The sequence below is a fragment of the Balaenoptera acutorostrata genome, chromosome 18 (genome assembly GCF_949987535.1).
Source record: "Balaenoptera acutorostrata chromosome 18, mBalAcu1.1, whole genome shotgun sequence".
Classification (NCBI taxonomy): domain Eukaryota; kingdom Metazoa; phylum Chordata; class Mammalia; order Artiodactyla; family Balaenopteridae; genus Balaenoptera; species Balaenoptera acutorostrata.
In genome coordinates, this window is record NC_080081.1 from 76402304 (window position 1) to 76419139 (window position 16836).

Below are 16836 nucleotides of genomic sequence, written 5' to 3' on the forward strand. Positions count from 1 at the left end.
GGTTGCGGGGGAGCTGGTGTGGCAGGTGGGCGCCAATGCGAGGGACCTGTCTTGGCAAGCAGAGAACTTCAGCTTGGTCCTCCAGCCCTGGGGACCTGTGGAGCTTCTCGGCAGGAGAGCACCAGGCCCAGATTTGCATCTGGGGGCAACAGCTCTGGCTGTCCCAGGGAGAGAGGCCCAGAGGGACCCAGACCAGAGGAGGGAGACCAGAATGGAGGCTGGTGCGGTGGCTCATTAGGGGATGCTGGGCCCTGATCTCAAGCGGGATGGGAGGGCGGGTCCCAAAGGAAACACATACACTAGGTGTTCCTGAGGTGGAACTGATGGAAGGGCAGAGGAGGGAAAGCAGAGATGGGTGATGCTCAAGTGTCCAGCCTCGGTGACTGGTGGCTCCTGCTGGTGACACGCAGAAAATGACCTCAGCTGCTTGGCAGACTCAGAGTCGTCGGGGAGCAGGTACAGGAAGCTGAACCTCGCAGGGCCAAGTGCCCAGCCAAGCGGGCAAGCCAAAAGCTAAGTCACTCGATCCAAAGGGTCAGCACAGGTGGAAAAGAGGGAGACCAGGGAAGTCTGTGAAGGAGAAGCACTGAAGCAGATGGGCAGAGGGGCAGGGACCGAGGCCTGGTTTCAAGTTGAGCCACAGGCATACCTGGCGTGTTTGTAGCCTCTGCATCCCGGTCATGCTTCAGAATGGAGCAGGGATCCCCAGGCAGACCTCTGGGAGCGCTGAGAAGACAGCGCCTAAGGGTGGCAGAAGAGGCGAATCTGTAGGCAAGTCAACATAACGGAAGTGATCTGTGAGGCCAGAGGGCAAAGGAAGTCAGTATAAAGGAACACTGGCATTATCTATAAGTCCTTGGTGAGTTTTTTTAATGATTGTTTTTTATTGTGCTAAAATATATAGAACATAAAATTTACCATTTTAACCATTTTTAAGTGTACAGTTCAATGGCATTAAGTACATTCACATTCCTGTTCAACCATCACCACCGTGTATACCCAGATCCTTTTCAACAGCCTCAACAGAGACTCTGTACTCATTAAACACCAACTCTCCGTTCCCCCTCCTCCCAGCCCCTGGCTTCCACTCTTCTACTTTTTGCCTCTAGGAATCTGACTATTTTAGATACTTCATGTGAGTAGGATTATACAGTATTTGTCCTTCTGCTACTGGCTTATATCACTTAGCATAGTGTCCTCAAGGCTCATCCATATTGTAGCATGTGTCAGAATTTTGTTCCTTTTTCAGGCTGAATAATATTCCATTATATATAGTTGCCATAGTTTGTTTATCCACTCATCCGTTGATGGACTCTTGGGTTGTTTCCACATCTGGTTATTGTGAATTCATTACTCTTTGAATCAAGCAACCATACACTGTTCTGACTGAATCATCTTGTTGAGGAGAAAAGAAGAAAGAATCCAGGGAAACCGACAGGCACTCTTTTATCTCACTCATCCCGGGGACCAGCTGTGTTTCTGAGTCCTTCTGTGCAGTATCTCATTTAATCTCCCCAACAACCTGATGAAGTAGGGATCTTGCCTTCGTATAATGAGGAAACTGGAGCTTAGAGGGTAAAGGGCTTGTTCAGGATCGCAGACTGGACATCCTCTGGGGGTGGAGGGGAGGGCTTCAGCCAAGGCGACACCCTAATTCTTAACTTGAAGCCCCTTGGTATCTCAGAAGTCGACTACTACTAACAACCGTAGAGCTTTATAAAATCTGTTTTTCCCTTATTTATTATTTTCGTCGTCTATTTCCTATTTCTTAGTAATGATTGACAGTGGAATCCTTAAAATAAAAAGCTCCTTGCTGCTTACAGGCAGCAAAGACAAGGAAGCAGTTCCTCTGGGGACACTGTGTGCTCAGGTTGTCAAAAGGAGCAGCCCTGGGCTTCCCTGGTGGCGCAGTGGTTGAGAATCTGCCTGCCAATGCAGGGGACACGGGTTCGAGCCCTGGTCTGGGAAGATCCCACATACCGCGGAGCAACTAGGCCCTTTAGCCACAATTGCTGCGCCTGCGCGTCTGGAGCCTGTGCTCCGCAATAAGAGAGGCCACGATAGTGAGAGGCCCGCGCACCGCAATGAAGAGTGGCCCCCACTTGCCGCAACTGGAGAAAGCCCTCGCACAGAAACGAAGACCCAACACAGCCATAAATAAATAAATAAATAAATAATTTAAAAAAAAAAAAAAAAAAGGAGCAGCCCTGGGCTTGAGCCTTGGAAAGATGGGCATGCGTTTCCCTGTTACCTAGAAGACCTATTAAAAGAAATTCTGGTATCATCTGTCATTTGTGTATCCTCAAGTTTTGTGTCAGAAAGCAGATATATCTGCTCCTATGTGTAACTGTTGTTAAAAGGAAAAAAAAGTAAAATTTCTACCACGCTTAGTAGAATTGACCAGAGGGAATTGGGAAAGGCTAAAGGAAAGGAAAAAAAAAAGCCCTACAAAAACACCCAGGAAAGGTTAAGATGCCTGGGAAGATGAGCACTCTTCCTGTGCTGGGGAAAAGCACAGGACTGTGCTGTGGACAGGTGTTGGGTAATGGTGGTCATGTGATCATTGATTACGTGATCACGTGAGGAACTGGGATCACTTCACCTCTTTTCTGTTTGGGCCTTGAGGATGGAGCGCCAGGAACAGAGAGGATTTTCTGAGTTCACCTCCCTTCTTCCCATCTCTCATTTCCTCCGCAACCTCTTCCTTTTGACAGAGCAGGAGAAGCACCCATGGTTAGCCCTCTTGAAGCAGGCAAACAAAAGCTTGCCCTTCTGTAAAGAGACTGTTATCTTTCTTAACTTGCAGAGTCTGAGCCAATGCAGGCAGAAGAGCCCAAACAGAGTCCTAAGGAAGGAAGTGTCAGAGTTCAAGTGTGTGTTCTATTTAGGCAGAGACAGACCAGAATTGAACTGGGCTTGCACTAAGTTACTTAAAAAAAATTTTTTTTTTGGTTTGGATTGTGCCTAGTAATTTAAAAATATTGTCACATAACTGTCTTTTATTTAAGTTTTAAAAAAATTCAATTTACTTAATTTTTGAAATAGTTATACATTTGCATGTTTCCAAACTCAAAAAGCATAAAAAGTATGCAGTAAAAATTCTCTCTTCCATCTTGTTCCCCAATTCATCCATTCCCACTTCCACAATCCTGGGAAATCACCATGAACAGTTTCTTGTTATGTCTGACAGGAGTTTCTGTATGCTAAATCTATTTTGGAATTTTTGCTTTTGTTTAACATTGCTATGCTCTGCTGTTTCAATAATTTTTAAAAAGAAGAAGTGGGCGCCATGCCTGTTTGTCTGAAGTGACGACAGAGCTTGTGTGTCTCAGGAAACCCCCAGGGGGTACACTGCCCTGTACTAGGTGCCCTAGTCAGGTTCCTCAAGGTCAAGTGCCCAGGAGGCCCGGTGGGCCGGAAGATGCAAAAATGGCAGTAAAATCACAAGTTAGAGCCAAACGTTTACAATACAAACTCCAAGTGTATGGTTAAACTCTGGTAAATCATATAGAAAAACCACCCTGACATTTTTGAGAAGTAGGTTGTTAAGGAGAGGGCAGGATGAAGTAAGAAGCTGTCTCCAGAGGAAAAAACCTAAAGGCACAATAAAGAAAATCAGAGCTGTGATTGGGGAAGTTGTAGATGCTTGAGGCTTTCTGGAGTCCAGAAAGTACATTTTCTTTTCTTTCCCTTTTTTTCTTTTTTTTTCTGATGAACCTTCTTACAAGAGCTGAGCAAATGCTGAACTGAAAATGGGAAACTCCAGACCGAAGACAGTCAGAGAAACAGCAGAGTATCTGCGAGTGCTTTGTGAGACTTCACATTCATTGTGTTGATTAGTCAAGATAAATCAGCTCTATGTACCAGGATTCTTCTGTTTTTATTTGCTCTGGAGGCGGACATACTTAAAGTGTAGGTGTTTATCAGTTTCCGTTCATTCACTAACATTTATTTATTGAGCACTTACTGTTCTTTCTCAGGCCTTGGGGACAGAGCTCTAAGATAGACAGGGTTCCAGTTCTCTTGAGCTTACACGAGAGGAGGGGATCTGGTGGCATCAGGGCCAGAGGAGGTGACCCTGTAAAGGAGGGGGAGTGTTCCAGGGAGAAGGAACGGCCAGAACAAACGCTCAGAGGTGGCATGGAGCTTGTCGGTGCTTGAGGAATAAGACAGAGGCAAATGTTACTTAAAAGACATAATTATGTTACTCTTTGAGATTTTCCAACTTTTCCCTTTGGATCAGGTGACCCTACTCTCTAGTAAGGGGTAGCATTTTGGATGACCCAAAGAAGAAACAATCACTTTCTTCTCTGAACCCTTATAATACTATAAATCACACAACTGGTACTTAAAGTGATTTGTGTACAAGTCTTCTCTCTCAACTAGATGGCATGCTTTTTTACTTTTTCCTTTTTTTAAAATTTATTTTATTTTTTGGCTGCATTGGGTTTTCGTTGCTGCACGCGGGCTTTCTCTAGTTGTGGCGAGCGGGGGCTACTCTTCATTGTGGTGCATGGGCTTCTCATTGTGGTGGCTTCTCTTGTTGCAGAGCACGAGCTCTAGGCATGCGGGCTTCAGAAGTTGTGGCACACGGGCTCGGTAGTTGTGGCTCGTGGGCTCTAGAGAGCAGGCTCAGTAGTTGTGGCGCACAGGCTTAATTGCTCCACGGCACGTGGGATCTTCCCGGACCAGGGCTCGAACCCGTGTCCCCTGCATTGGCAGGCAGATTCTTAACCACTGCGCCACCAGGGAAGTCCCGATGACACGCTTTTTGAAGGAACGAGCTTCTTTGTTCCCTGTTTCCCACAAGACTTCACGAGTCGGAGGTACTCAACAGATATGTGTTGACTAAAAAAAGCAATTCAGATGCACATTGCTGAGTAATTACATGACTGGAATGGATCATGTTTGTATCCAGGGTTGTCGCTTTATGGCTCTGTCTCGCTCTGTTCTCCCCTTTTCACAGAAGATAGGGGTGGCTGATGGAAGCATCTGAAAAGGTATCCCCTTCTCAAGTTAAGCTCAGCAACTTTTGCACTTTTCCTAAACAGCCGGGACACTCCCCATCATCCTCCCCAGCCTCCTGCAGTCAGGCCCTGCTTAGCGAGCAGCTAAGTACAAAAGAAAATACTCCAGTTTACCTCTGTGCTCACCAGAAGTCAAGGTTTTCTCCCCAGGTACATACCTGTTAGTTTGATGTCTCCTTGGGATTCTCTGCCATGTTTAGCCTCAAGAAATTCCAGGGTGGGAATCCAAATGGAGATTATGAAGAACAAGGAACAGGTTTTTAGGTAGGCTGATTCTACCACTTAGTACTGATGGATATGATGGTAGAGGTTCCAGAGATCATAATCCCTGCTGGTGTCACTGTGGGTCAGATTGTCCCCTTAACATTCCACACTCATCTCCACAAACTCCACAGAACACTCAGTGCCGCAGCCTTACACGTACCTCTGGCTCCTATGGGTCAGTGCACCTGACTTTCCCTCTGCCTTCCCCTCCCCCGCCACTGTCCATCCTATTCTTCTGGATTGTGAGGCTGTCCTCAGCTTGTTCCTCCTGCAGGCAGGGTTAGTCTCACCCGCCTCAGAGCTGACTGCACTTAGTTCTCCATTCTCCCAGCTCATTTTCCATAAAACTCATCTGTCTACCCCAATGGACTGTGTGCTCCCTGAGCGCACAGATTTCTCTTAATCATCAGTAGATGACCAATAGATATGTTTTAATGAATGAACTCATTTTTCAGTTTTAAATAGAATGTAAAGGGGCTGTGCCTTTGGCCCTCTTTGAAAACCTAGATTTAAATAACGACAACGTTTTAGATACATTAGCTATATGCCATGCTGCCCGGCAAATCAGAGTCATATATCCATAGGGCATATGCTTTGACTTTACTCATCTGAATCAGAAATCAGCCTTGAAAAGTAAGTCACTGATTCGTTGATTCAAACCAACAAAAGAACATCACTGTTTTGATTAACATCCACCTCTGGACAGCTGGATGATGTTAATTAACGCCACCAAGCAGGTTAATTCATTCAGCTGTCAACGAGCAGGGTAGGGAAGGGGAGAGACCCTGGGTTTTCAAGTCAGTGTCTGGGCGTGGCCCCTGGCCCTGCGCTGGCTGGGCAGGGCCGTGGTGAACGTGGTAAAATGAGCACAAAATGATCCAGCTCCAAGGGCCCTGGGAGGTTACATTAGAAAATGCATCTAAAATACTAATCAGGCGACTGGCACACGGCAGAGGCTTGTTACATCAGAGAGTAAACTGGCAGCCTGAGGGCTGTACTTGCCCATCCTGACTTTTCAAATGTTGTTACTGAATGTCCATTCAAAGCTCTCCAGTCTATGCTGAGTGCCAGGCACTTTTCTAACTGTGTCTCCATGTTTTATCCTTGTCACACCCCTCTGGGGTAGGCATAATCATTACCCTTATTTTCCAGATGAGGGAAGTGAGACAAAGAAATACTTATCTGCGTTTATTTTGTAGCTGTAACCTGGTCCCAAAGGAGTGAGTGCCTCTCAGCCTCCTTCTGTTAGAATCAAAATGAGGCACTTTGACTTGAGCTGGGTTAGCAGGGTGGATACAAGTGTGGCCTCTGGAGCTGGGTTAAAATCCTTGTTCCATCATTTATTAGTTGTGCAACCTTGGGAAAGTTATCTCTGTGCCTCCGTTTCCTCATCTAGAAAATGGGGACAGTAATAGCACCTACTGCACTGGGTTGTTACGGGGATTTGAGAAAATGCTTGGTGCATGCGTAATTCCTTGATAAGCACTCCCTGTCACTGTGGCTGTCTTACGTGCCTCTCCAAGCGCTCTCCACCACATCCTTCCTCGCCCCATCAAGGGCAGCATTTCACTCATTGATGTCAGCTGGTGCAAACCCAAATGGCTTCGGGGAAAAGAGAGGTGGCAGAAATATATGAAGTGACACGTGGTTAACTGGAGACAGGAAGAGAACAGAAAAGATGAAGTGGCTTGCAAGGAACTGGACCATAAAGGATTGTGTAAAATTATTCAAACAAAACCATTTAAAAACATCGTGCTAACCAAATGGAATAAGCTTGCCCTAATCTGTTTACTTGCTTGGTCCCTGAAGTTTTCAGGGTGTAATTTGTAGCTGATACACTCAGGAAGGCCTGAAAGAGGTCAGTTGTACACAAACTCATCTTTCCCTACGTACAATGAAGCTCTTTGTAAAGCTGATACGGCTGCAGGTAAAAACTGTATTCTAAGTCCAGATGATCCCTTTCAAGCTCTGGGGGCACAAGTGTGACATTTCAGCTATATCTTATCTTCATCTGCATTACATATGGTAAAAAACAAACAAGCAAACAAAAAAACACCCCAGTGCAGCGCCTAGCACGTGGAAGATTCTCTCTTTACCTTTGTGCCTTTCCACTCAACCTTAACGCTGGGGGGGCGAGGCATTGGGAGGTTTGCTATTAGGATCTGTGTTATCACCTGTGAACTTATTTTTTAAATTTTTAAAAATTTTAAATCTTTTGGCCACGCCACGCGGCATGGGGGATCTTAGTTCCCCGACCAGGGATCAAACGTGTGTCCCCTGCATTGGAAGCGTGGAGTCTTAACCACTGGACTGCCAGAGAAGTCCCTCATCTGTGAATTTAGATGGCTATAACATCAACTAAACACAACTTCAGATAATTCTACCAGAAATCCATTTAGAAAAGCCCTTGTTCTTACATACACTTACGTATAAAGCTGGTGGCCTCTGTCCCATGGACAAGGAGAGATCTTGGTGGGCAGCCGAGATGGAGATGGGGCTCAAATTCTGGCACATTAGGCCTGTTCAACGGGACAGAATGACAACTAGACTTTCATCCAAATAGATGAGACAGACAGGGTCCAGTCTGTCATGGGCATGGCAACACTGGTAGGAGGCCCAGGCATGCCCTGGAGGTCTAAGCAGGATGGAACATAGCAAGAAACAGCTCAGGGGGGTGATACTTCCAAGTCTAGGCAGGGGAATGGGGAGGTGAGCACCCCAGCTACTTGAATGTGTGGTTCTGGCACATTCTAGCACTGGCTCGGGTATCAGGGCAAAGAGGGAAGTCCCGGCTTCCAGGGAGGCAGGTGCCTGGAGCAGCAGGCCAGCTACTATGGGACTTGGCTATATTCTGTTTGCAATTTTGTTTCCCCCAAGCAAGCTTATAATGGAAATCACTATGGAAACAGCATGCATGTACCAGAAATCTATTTTTCACCTAAATTTTGTTTGAATGTTTTGTGTTTTAAATGTTTTGAACTGAAGAGTTAAGGCATATCTGATTTTAGAGAGCCGTCTGCCATTTATCATTTCTGCCCCACTGAAATGGGGGAACCTAAAGAAGCATCCCATCAGTTCTTCAATCGTGAAAAATCACAAGCTTTCTAATACAATAATTTATAAAGTTATTCTACTAACTTGAACTTCTTTCTCAAATAGGAAGAAACGAAGCTGAGCTGTCTGGCACGAAGAACAGGGTGCAATGATGCATTTTATCAAAGCGGAAAGTAGGAACTATCCCCCCTGGCTAATACTGCTTCAGCATTTCTCACACGACATTTTTCTTACTTGCGGGACTCCTTGTCCCTGGGAATAACATCATCACTGCTGGGTTGAGATCCTTCCCTATTTTGCAACTCAACTTTCAGAACAAGTATATTTAGATACTATATTTATAACCAAATTCTAAATTTATGGCCAACAAGCGGGCGGAAATCAGCTTCGCCCCCTTCCCCATAATTTACTTTTCTTAATTCAAGGAGCCAAATATAGTTTCTTCTTTGCCTCTTTCACTTTTAATTAATTAATTTGTCTTTCGCTAAATTACGGTGTTCTGACTCAGGTTATTCACCCAATGTATGTAAAAAGAAACAAACCACCTTACATTTTAGGTGCTTGGGACGTTGGATGACCCGGGCTATTTTAACCGTTCAGAAGCAGGTTTCCTCCCACCGCACCCAGAATTATCGAGATCACCCCCTCAGTTTTCTGTCTGGGCTAGCTGTTCCCTCGCCCTTGGTAGAGGCTGCTGGTCAGCCCCTTCCAGGATTGACGCTGGTCGCCCCCAGCACCCTTGTCCCTCTCGCGGAGAGCGGGCTCTAGGACCGCGAGGGCCGCGGGCGAGAGGCGGTGGCCCGCCCGAGCCCCGCCCCGGCCGAGCGCGGGGTGGAGTCGGCGCGGGAGTTCTCCGAGTCGCGCGCTCCGGAGCCCGGGAGGCATCCGCGGGGAGTGGGCGGGGCCGGCGCGGCGAGTGGGCGGGGCCTCGAGGGAGTGGGCGGGGCGCGCCGCCAGGCCGCGCAGCTGCCAGCAGGCCGGGCATTAGGGCCTCGGCGGAGCCCGCTCCCCAGCGCACTGGGCGGGGTGTGCGGCGGGAGGCTTCGCGGGCAGGCGCGGGCCCCGAGGCAGCGGCTGCGCCCTGCGCCGGGGAGGAGCCGGGGGCGGGCGGGCAGCCGGCAGGCGGGGGCTGGGGCCCGCGGCAGGGAGTGCCGGAGCGCCGGCGGCGACGACGGCAGCGGCGGCTGAGCAGGCTCGGTGCGTGGGTCCGCAGCAGCTCGGGGTCCGCCCGCTGGCTGCGGTGCGAGCGGGCGGCCCGGCTGCCCTCCTCCCCCGCCCGCCGCCGCCGCCGCTGTGATTGGGTGGAAGATGGCGCTGGGCGGATGGAAATCCTAATGACAGTCTCCAAATTCGCCTCCATCTGTACCATGGTAGGTGCTGCGGGAGGGCGGCGGGTGGCCCTCGTCCCCGCCCTCGCCGCCCGCGGGGCCTAGCGCGGGGCCGTGGCCGGGAGGGGGCGGCGCGGGCCGGGCGGGGGCGGTTGGACGGCGGGGCGCAAGCGAGCGCGGAGCGGCCCCGCGAGGCGGGCGCGCGAGGGTGGCCGGCGGGGGCGGCGCGGGTCGTCGGTGCCTGGGCTCGGCCGCGGGTCCCCGCGGCGCCGGGGCGGAGCGGAGAGGCGCCGGGCTGTGGGCGCGCGAGCCGGGGCGCGGGCCCGGCCGGGGCCGGAGGTGGAAGCACGCGAGCGGCGCCCGCGTTTCCGCCCGGCGGCGCGCGGGTTCGGGCCCGGCCGGCCGGGCCGGGAGGGTCCCCGGCGGGCGAGGGGCTGCGGCGGGAAGGCAGGGTCCCCTTACCGGCGTGAGGGCACGGAAGTCGGCTCAGGTTTCCTCCCCGCGCCTCTGGCGAGGCCGAGTCCCCGCCGGCGCCGAGGGGAAGGGGGTGTGTGTGAAGGTGGAAACTTTAAATAAGTGCTGTCGAAATTTTCCCCCTTTTCTCCTGAGAGGAACAAGCTCTCCCGTTTCCAGCCGCGTGTCCAGGTGGCAGTCTTGTCTTTGGGAATCCACGTTGATCTTGAAAATAGCTTAAGCATTCCTGTCATTTGTTTACTTGAACGCCCCAGACGCATCAGTGTGTGGCTTGAAGTGTTTCTGTGCAGGAACTGACGGCAAGGGTTGCTGTCTGTGTTTTACTGGGGCTTTTAAATCGACTTTAAGGGAAAAGTGCTAATACCTGTGGAAAAGTCCCGAGTTGAGCAAAACGTGGGTGCGTTTAAATCTTGGTGTTTTGTGGTTGGTCAGTTTTCCACACTGTGGGGCGAATTCGTTTCATTAGCTCCTTATGACTTACGTCTTGCGATCTTAAGTATGAGCCATCACAGAAAAAAAGTTATTTTTCACCACGTGGGCCTATTGATGATGTTATTAAAGACTTCTGAAATCTTTCCTTCTGTTTTACGTCTATCAGCCCTTTTTATGCATGTGGGAGATCCCCCCCAGCAATCTTCCATTTAAGGGTGGTACGTTTCATATACCTTTCTTTAAGGAGCGGTGAATCAGATCGAAAAGATGCTTTAGAAGCAGATTCTGTACTGCACGCTGAGGAACAGTATAAAAATGGCTGAAATCAAGTGGGATTAAAATCTACAGTATTAAAGACATCACACTGAAGAAAGAATCATGAAGAATCCATTTCCTCAAATGGATGTTTGTTTTTCTTGCACAATTCATATTTTAGGAACCATTGATGTTAAAGGGACTGTATTTTTTTAATTTTATTTTTTTAAAAAATTTTATTTATTTATTTATTTATTTTTGGCTATGTTGGGTCTTCATTGCTGCGCACGGGCTTTCTCTAGTTGCGGCGAGCGGGGCCTACTCTTCGTTGGGGTGTGCGGGCTTCTCATTGCGGTGGATTCTCTTGTTGGGGAGCACGGGCTCTAGGCGCGTGGGCTTCAGTAGTTGTGGCTCACGGGCTTCAGTAGTTGTGGCTCACAGGCTCAGCAGTTGTGGCTCACGGGCCTAGTTGCCCCGCGGCATGTGGGATCTTCCCAGACCAGGGCTCGAACCCGTGTCCCCTGCATTGGCAGGCGGATTCTTAACCACTGCGCCACCAGGGAAGCCCAAAGGGACTGTAATAAAAGGATTTCCAAGGGTCAGGTAGATTAATTATTTTTAGATATGCCAGTTATTATTCTCTTTCAAAAGGAATGTGATAATTAAGTCTTTGAAAGTGATAATCTTACCAGATTGCTGAGCTACACAGATTGTCAGGTCATAGTTCACTGTCAAAGTCTAGAGTTTCTGGAGTGATGTGTTGCTCTTCACTGTTTTCATCCACTCAAGTATATCAGGTATACATTTAGCACCTACTACGTACAAGAGAGTGTGCTGAGTGCTGGGGATACAGCAGTGATCAAGACAGTCTGCTTTCATAGTGTTTACATTCTAATTAAGAGAGACAAACAATATTCACATAAACGTATTAATATATGCTCTAATCAGGTTAAGAAAATTAGGCAGAGAGAGATTTGCCAAGTCAAACACTGAGTAAGTGGGATTTTGATCTCAAGAATTTTAGACTCCAAAACTCTCTCTAGGGCTTCCGCCCAGGTGCATTCATTACATGCGGGGTGTGTGTATTGTTGGCAGATAGGGAAACATCAGTGCCCGGCCAAATGAGATTGCTCCAAAAGTAGTGTTAAAATTGTATGTGCCCGTGTTCATATTTGAATACATTCTGATGCGCTCCCAAGGTAGTGCTAAGTATATCAAAGTATCCTACAATCTTATTCTTTTTTTTTTTTTAAACCAGATTTTTTTATATTTTATTCAAATCACATTTATTTTAAATTTATTTATTTATTTATTTGTGGCTGTGTTGGGTCTTCGTTTCTGTGCGAGGGCTTTCTCCAGTTGCGGCAAGCGGGGGCCACTCTTCCTCGCGATGCGCGGGCCTCTCACTATCGCGGCCTCTCTTGTTGCGGAGCACAGGCTCCAGACGCGCAGGCTCAGTAGTTGTGGCTCACGGGCTGAGTTGCTCCGCGGCATGTGGGATCTTCCCAGACCAGGGCTCGAACCCGTGTCCCCTGCATTAGCAGGCAGACTCTCAACCACTGCGCCACCAGGGAAGCCCCAGCTTATCTTTTTATAATAGATCTCTGAGTAGGTTAATTATTTACTGTCCCACGACCCATGTGGCCAGTTCAGCCAGGCTTGATGGCAACACACCTAGTTTTCTTCCTTGGTTCTGGGCTTCTGATAGGCCCCCAGAGACTGAGTCCACTTCCATTTTCTCACAAGTTCTTTCTTCCTGCCTTTAAAGTCAGATTTATTGAAGCTCTCCTGAACCTTTTACTGTCTCAGGAAAGATTATTTAAGCATTTGTTTAGTTAGCATTAATTCCTTTCCAGAAACCTTCAGTTTTTAGATTTAAATAATCTGATTTTGTTTTGAATTCTCTTTCAGTAGCTCAATTCCAGAAACTTAATATAGTATTTTGTAATGTATCCTACTGCATGATATATTAAAAAGAGAAGTTGGACCAGAAGGAAATTTCTAGTCCAGATTTTGACATTTAGATCTGTGCATATGGGAAAGTCTCCTAAAACTTTGTGAGTTGGTTTTTCTCATCTGTAAAATAAAGGGGTTGGACTAGACATGTAAATATTCCTTCTGTGTTTGTTTTCTTCTAGATAGAAAACTCAGTATTCTCTGATCCTTTGAGAGTTTATAAATGATTGTTGATACCATCATTTTGGGAATGCTAATCATGTTTAATTAATTTTCTTTTACCTGTTTGACCCCCTTCACCCATTTCTCTCCACCCCCCCCCCCCCACCTCCACCACCTCTGGCAAACAACAGTCTGTTCTTTGTTCTATGAGCCTTTTTTTATTTTTAAAGATTCCACATATAAGTGAGATAATATGGTATTTGTCTTTGACTTACTTCACTTAGCATAATACCCATGATATTCATCCATGTCGTCGAACATAGTAAGACTTTTAGTCCAATTTTTTATGGCTGAGTAATATTCCGTTGTATACATGTACCACATCTTCTTTATCCATTCATCCATTGATGGACATTAGGTTGTTTACGTATCTTGGCTGTTGTAAATAACGCTGCATTGAACATAAGCATGCATTTATCTTTTTGAGTTGGTATTTTTGTTTTATTTGATAAATATCCAGAAGAGGAGTTGCTGGATCATATAGTAGTTTTATTTTTAATTTTTTGAGGGACCTCCATATTGTTTTCCATAGTTGCTGCACCAACTTACATTCCCACCAACAGTGCACAGTGGTTCCCTTTTCTCCACATCCTCACCAACACTTGTTATTTCTTGTCTTTTTGACACATTCTGACAAGTATGAGGTGATATCTCATTGTGGTTTTGATTTGTATTTCCATGATGATTAACGATGTACAGCATCTTTTCAGGTTACTGTTGGCCACGTGTATGTTTTCTTTCGAAAAATGTCTATTCAGATCTTCCGTCCATTTTTTGATTGCATTGGTTTTTTTTGCTGTTGAGTTGTCTGAGTTCTTTTATGTATTTTGGATATTAGTCCCTTATCAGATACATGGTTTGCAATAGTTTCTCCCATTCAGTAGGTTGCATCTGATCATGTTTTAGATAATATAAGGAGCGTGGAATTAGATATAGTTAAATATGAATTATACTTAGTTTCCTAGTTTGTTTTTTTTTTTCTTGTTTGTTTGTTTGTGTTTTTGTCCACCACCGCTCGGCTTGTGGGATCTTAGTTCACTGACCCGGGATTGAACCCTCACTCCTTGCAGTGGAAGCGTGGAGTCTTAACCGCTGGACTGCCAGGGAGGTCCCCCTGTTTTTTTTTTTTTTAAATGTTATAGAATTTATGGAAAATTATGGTCCAAAGTAAATATATTTCTTCCTTCAAAAGTATTTACTGGAGGTTAGTGATATCACCATTTTATTCATTAACAGGCTAATCCACGCTGTTTACTTATTTTTGACGTTTTTTTCTTTTCCAATGCCATTTTAAAAAAAGATTTGAGGGACTTCCCTGGTGGTGCAGTGGTTAAGAATCCACCTGCCAATGCAGGGGACAGTGGTTTGATCACTGGTCCGGGAAGATCCCACATGCCGCGGAGCAACTAAACCCGTGTGCCACAACTACTGAGCCTGCGCTCTAGAGCCTGTGAGCCACAACTCCTGAAGCCCGCGAGCCACAACTCCTGAAGCCCGCGTGCCACAACTCCGAAGCCCACGCGCCTAGAGCCCGTGCTCTGCAACAAGTGAAGCCACTACAATGAGAAGCCCGAGCACCTCAATGAAGAGTAGCCCCCGCTCGCAGCAACTAGAGAAAGCCCGCACGCAGCAACAAAGACCCAACGCAGCCAAAAATAATAAATAAAATAAAATTAAATTTAAAAAAAAAGACTTGAATTTTTGCCCTTTCTGATACTCCGCATTTATTTTTGTGGGTGTGAGTGTGACCTTGAACAAGTTACTTCGCTGTGCCACGGTTTTCTTATCTGTAAAATGGGGGTGAAATAATGTCCACTTCCTAGGGTTATAGAATGGTACCTGGCCCAGGGTTAATCATCTGTAGTGTTTGTAGTTATTGTTATTACCTTTGTAAAGTGATTTGCTCCCCTCCATGAGGTAAGGACTCATTGGCACTACTAATGCTAGTAACCAAAATTGAAATTTTTAAAGTAAAATGCAGTTATTTTAGTTCATTTTCATCATAAGAAAAATTAGTTTATTAATAGTATATGCCTCTGAGAAAGCAGACATTTACTTTGAAGTTAAGTGAGCTAGATTATAGTACTGCAAACTAAGAATATAGATTATCTTTTTACCCTGTTTTGAATATTTTGTAGACAGATTTTATTCCTTTCGTCTGGGAATTAAAATGTTCTAATTTGTAACATTCTCAAATATGTTCTAGAAGCTTAGATAAGTTGGGAATACTACTTTCAGAAGAAAAGTCTTATTTTTTCTACTAAAAAAAAAGCATACCAACTTTTTGTCATTGTTAGAATGAAGCGTCTGTTTTAAAGTTAGCTTCAGGCCTTATTTCCTTTCAGATTTTCCTGTTCTTTCCTGAGGCCATATTGTTGCACTTGATTCACTCATGCCTCTGCCCCCACTGGAATGATATCTCTTGTTGGCCTGCGGTGCAGTTACCCAATCTGCTTTTAGAAGAGGATTATTTAAATATCTGTAAAATCAGGTGTCGCTAGAAAAGGGTAAATGCTAGATGTTTTGAGGCGTTAATGGGTTGCTGAATTTAAAAATTTAATCAGAGACCCAGTATTGTTGAAAATACCTATACATAAGACTTCATCATTTAAAACCTTGTGCATAGAATTTGTATTAGAAGGGGAGAGACAGTTTATATATGTAATTCATTTTGGAAGAAAAACTATGAAGTCTTTACTTTCACAAAAGTACTCAGTCAAGAATTTTGTGATACTGTAGTGTGAAGTACGTGATATTTAATATAGAACATGATTGCGTGAGTTGCTGTGTATCTTCACTCTCCTGTGTGTTCACTGGCTTATCCTTTGCTGCCGCTGCTTCAAAAGAAAGATCATTAGCTTTTCCTAAGAGTTGTGTGGTGTCTACAGAATGTCTAAGCTTGCTTAGAATCTCCATCTGTAGTCGTCCATGCGTCTAAAGCTGCATGCCAATAAAAATTTATTTCCAACTTAAAACAAGAAGTGGATGTTCTTCCAGTGATAATGGACAGATGTTCTTATTGAAATGCTTCATAGGTGCAGGAACCAACCAGCATTTCCTACTTGTGAATAGTGGTGTACTTTAATGGAGTTAGAATATTATTGCCTTTGATTTTATTTTAGTGGTTTTTATTTCAGTGACCTAAGTAAGCCTTTTGCCTGATGGTGAGTAAGTATATAAGTGCTTTTCATGGAAGGAGGGGTGGATTTATTATTTTTAAGCTAATAGCGAAGTGTTCTCTCTCTTTTTTTTTTTTTGTAAAGAGTGCCTTTCTTCACGAGTACTTTCAGGAAGTATTCATGGAGGCTTGCATTCTGTCAGGGTGTATGCGGGTCCTGAGAATACAGAGATGACCATGATAAGCTCTGGTCTTACAGAGCTTCCCATTCAGTGTGTCCCAAAGGGGTTATGGTCGTGCAGAGAACACCCAACTTCTGGTGGGTTTTCCCTGTGAAAGTCCAGCCTTCGCCCGATGACCACACTTGAAAATCTGCATCGTTGTCTTCTTGTTTGAAGACATTTATAGATTGCCCTTTTCAACTGAAAAGATATAAGTGGACTCTTCCACCTTTTTTGTCTCTCTGTTTGTGGTTTGTTCTGTTACTTTAGTCCTTTCAAGGTGGCGTGGCTGTCTTTGCCCTTCCTTTCTCGTGTCCTGCCGTCTCTCTCTCTTGGTTGCAGTGTTTCACCCCAGATGTCACCGTCTTTCCTTTTTACTTCTGGGACTGCACTGTGGTTATTTTACCACCTCAGTGTGTTCTGTTAATGATGACCAGGGTCACCTCAGCAAACTTGGTGAAGTGGGAGGTGCCTTCTGTAGTTTT

The 16836-nt window shown here is 45.9% G+C and overlaps 1 protein-coding gene across 1 annotated transcript in view; it reads left to right on the top strand.

The window, feature by feature from the left end:
- Positions 1 to 9317: 9317 nt before the first annotated feature.
- USP12 (ubiquitin specific peptidase 12) overlaps positions 9318 to 16836 on the top strand; it is a 78291-nt gene continuing 70772 nt past the window's right edge. The window contains exon 1 of the mRNA XM_057532986.1: positions 9318 to 9715. Within this exon, the coding sequence (XP_057388969.1) occupies positions 9668 to 9715 (48 nt within the window). The 5' untranslated portion in view covers positions 9318 to 9667. The remainder of the gene's footprint in view (positions 9716 to 16836) is intronic.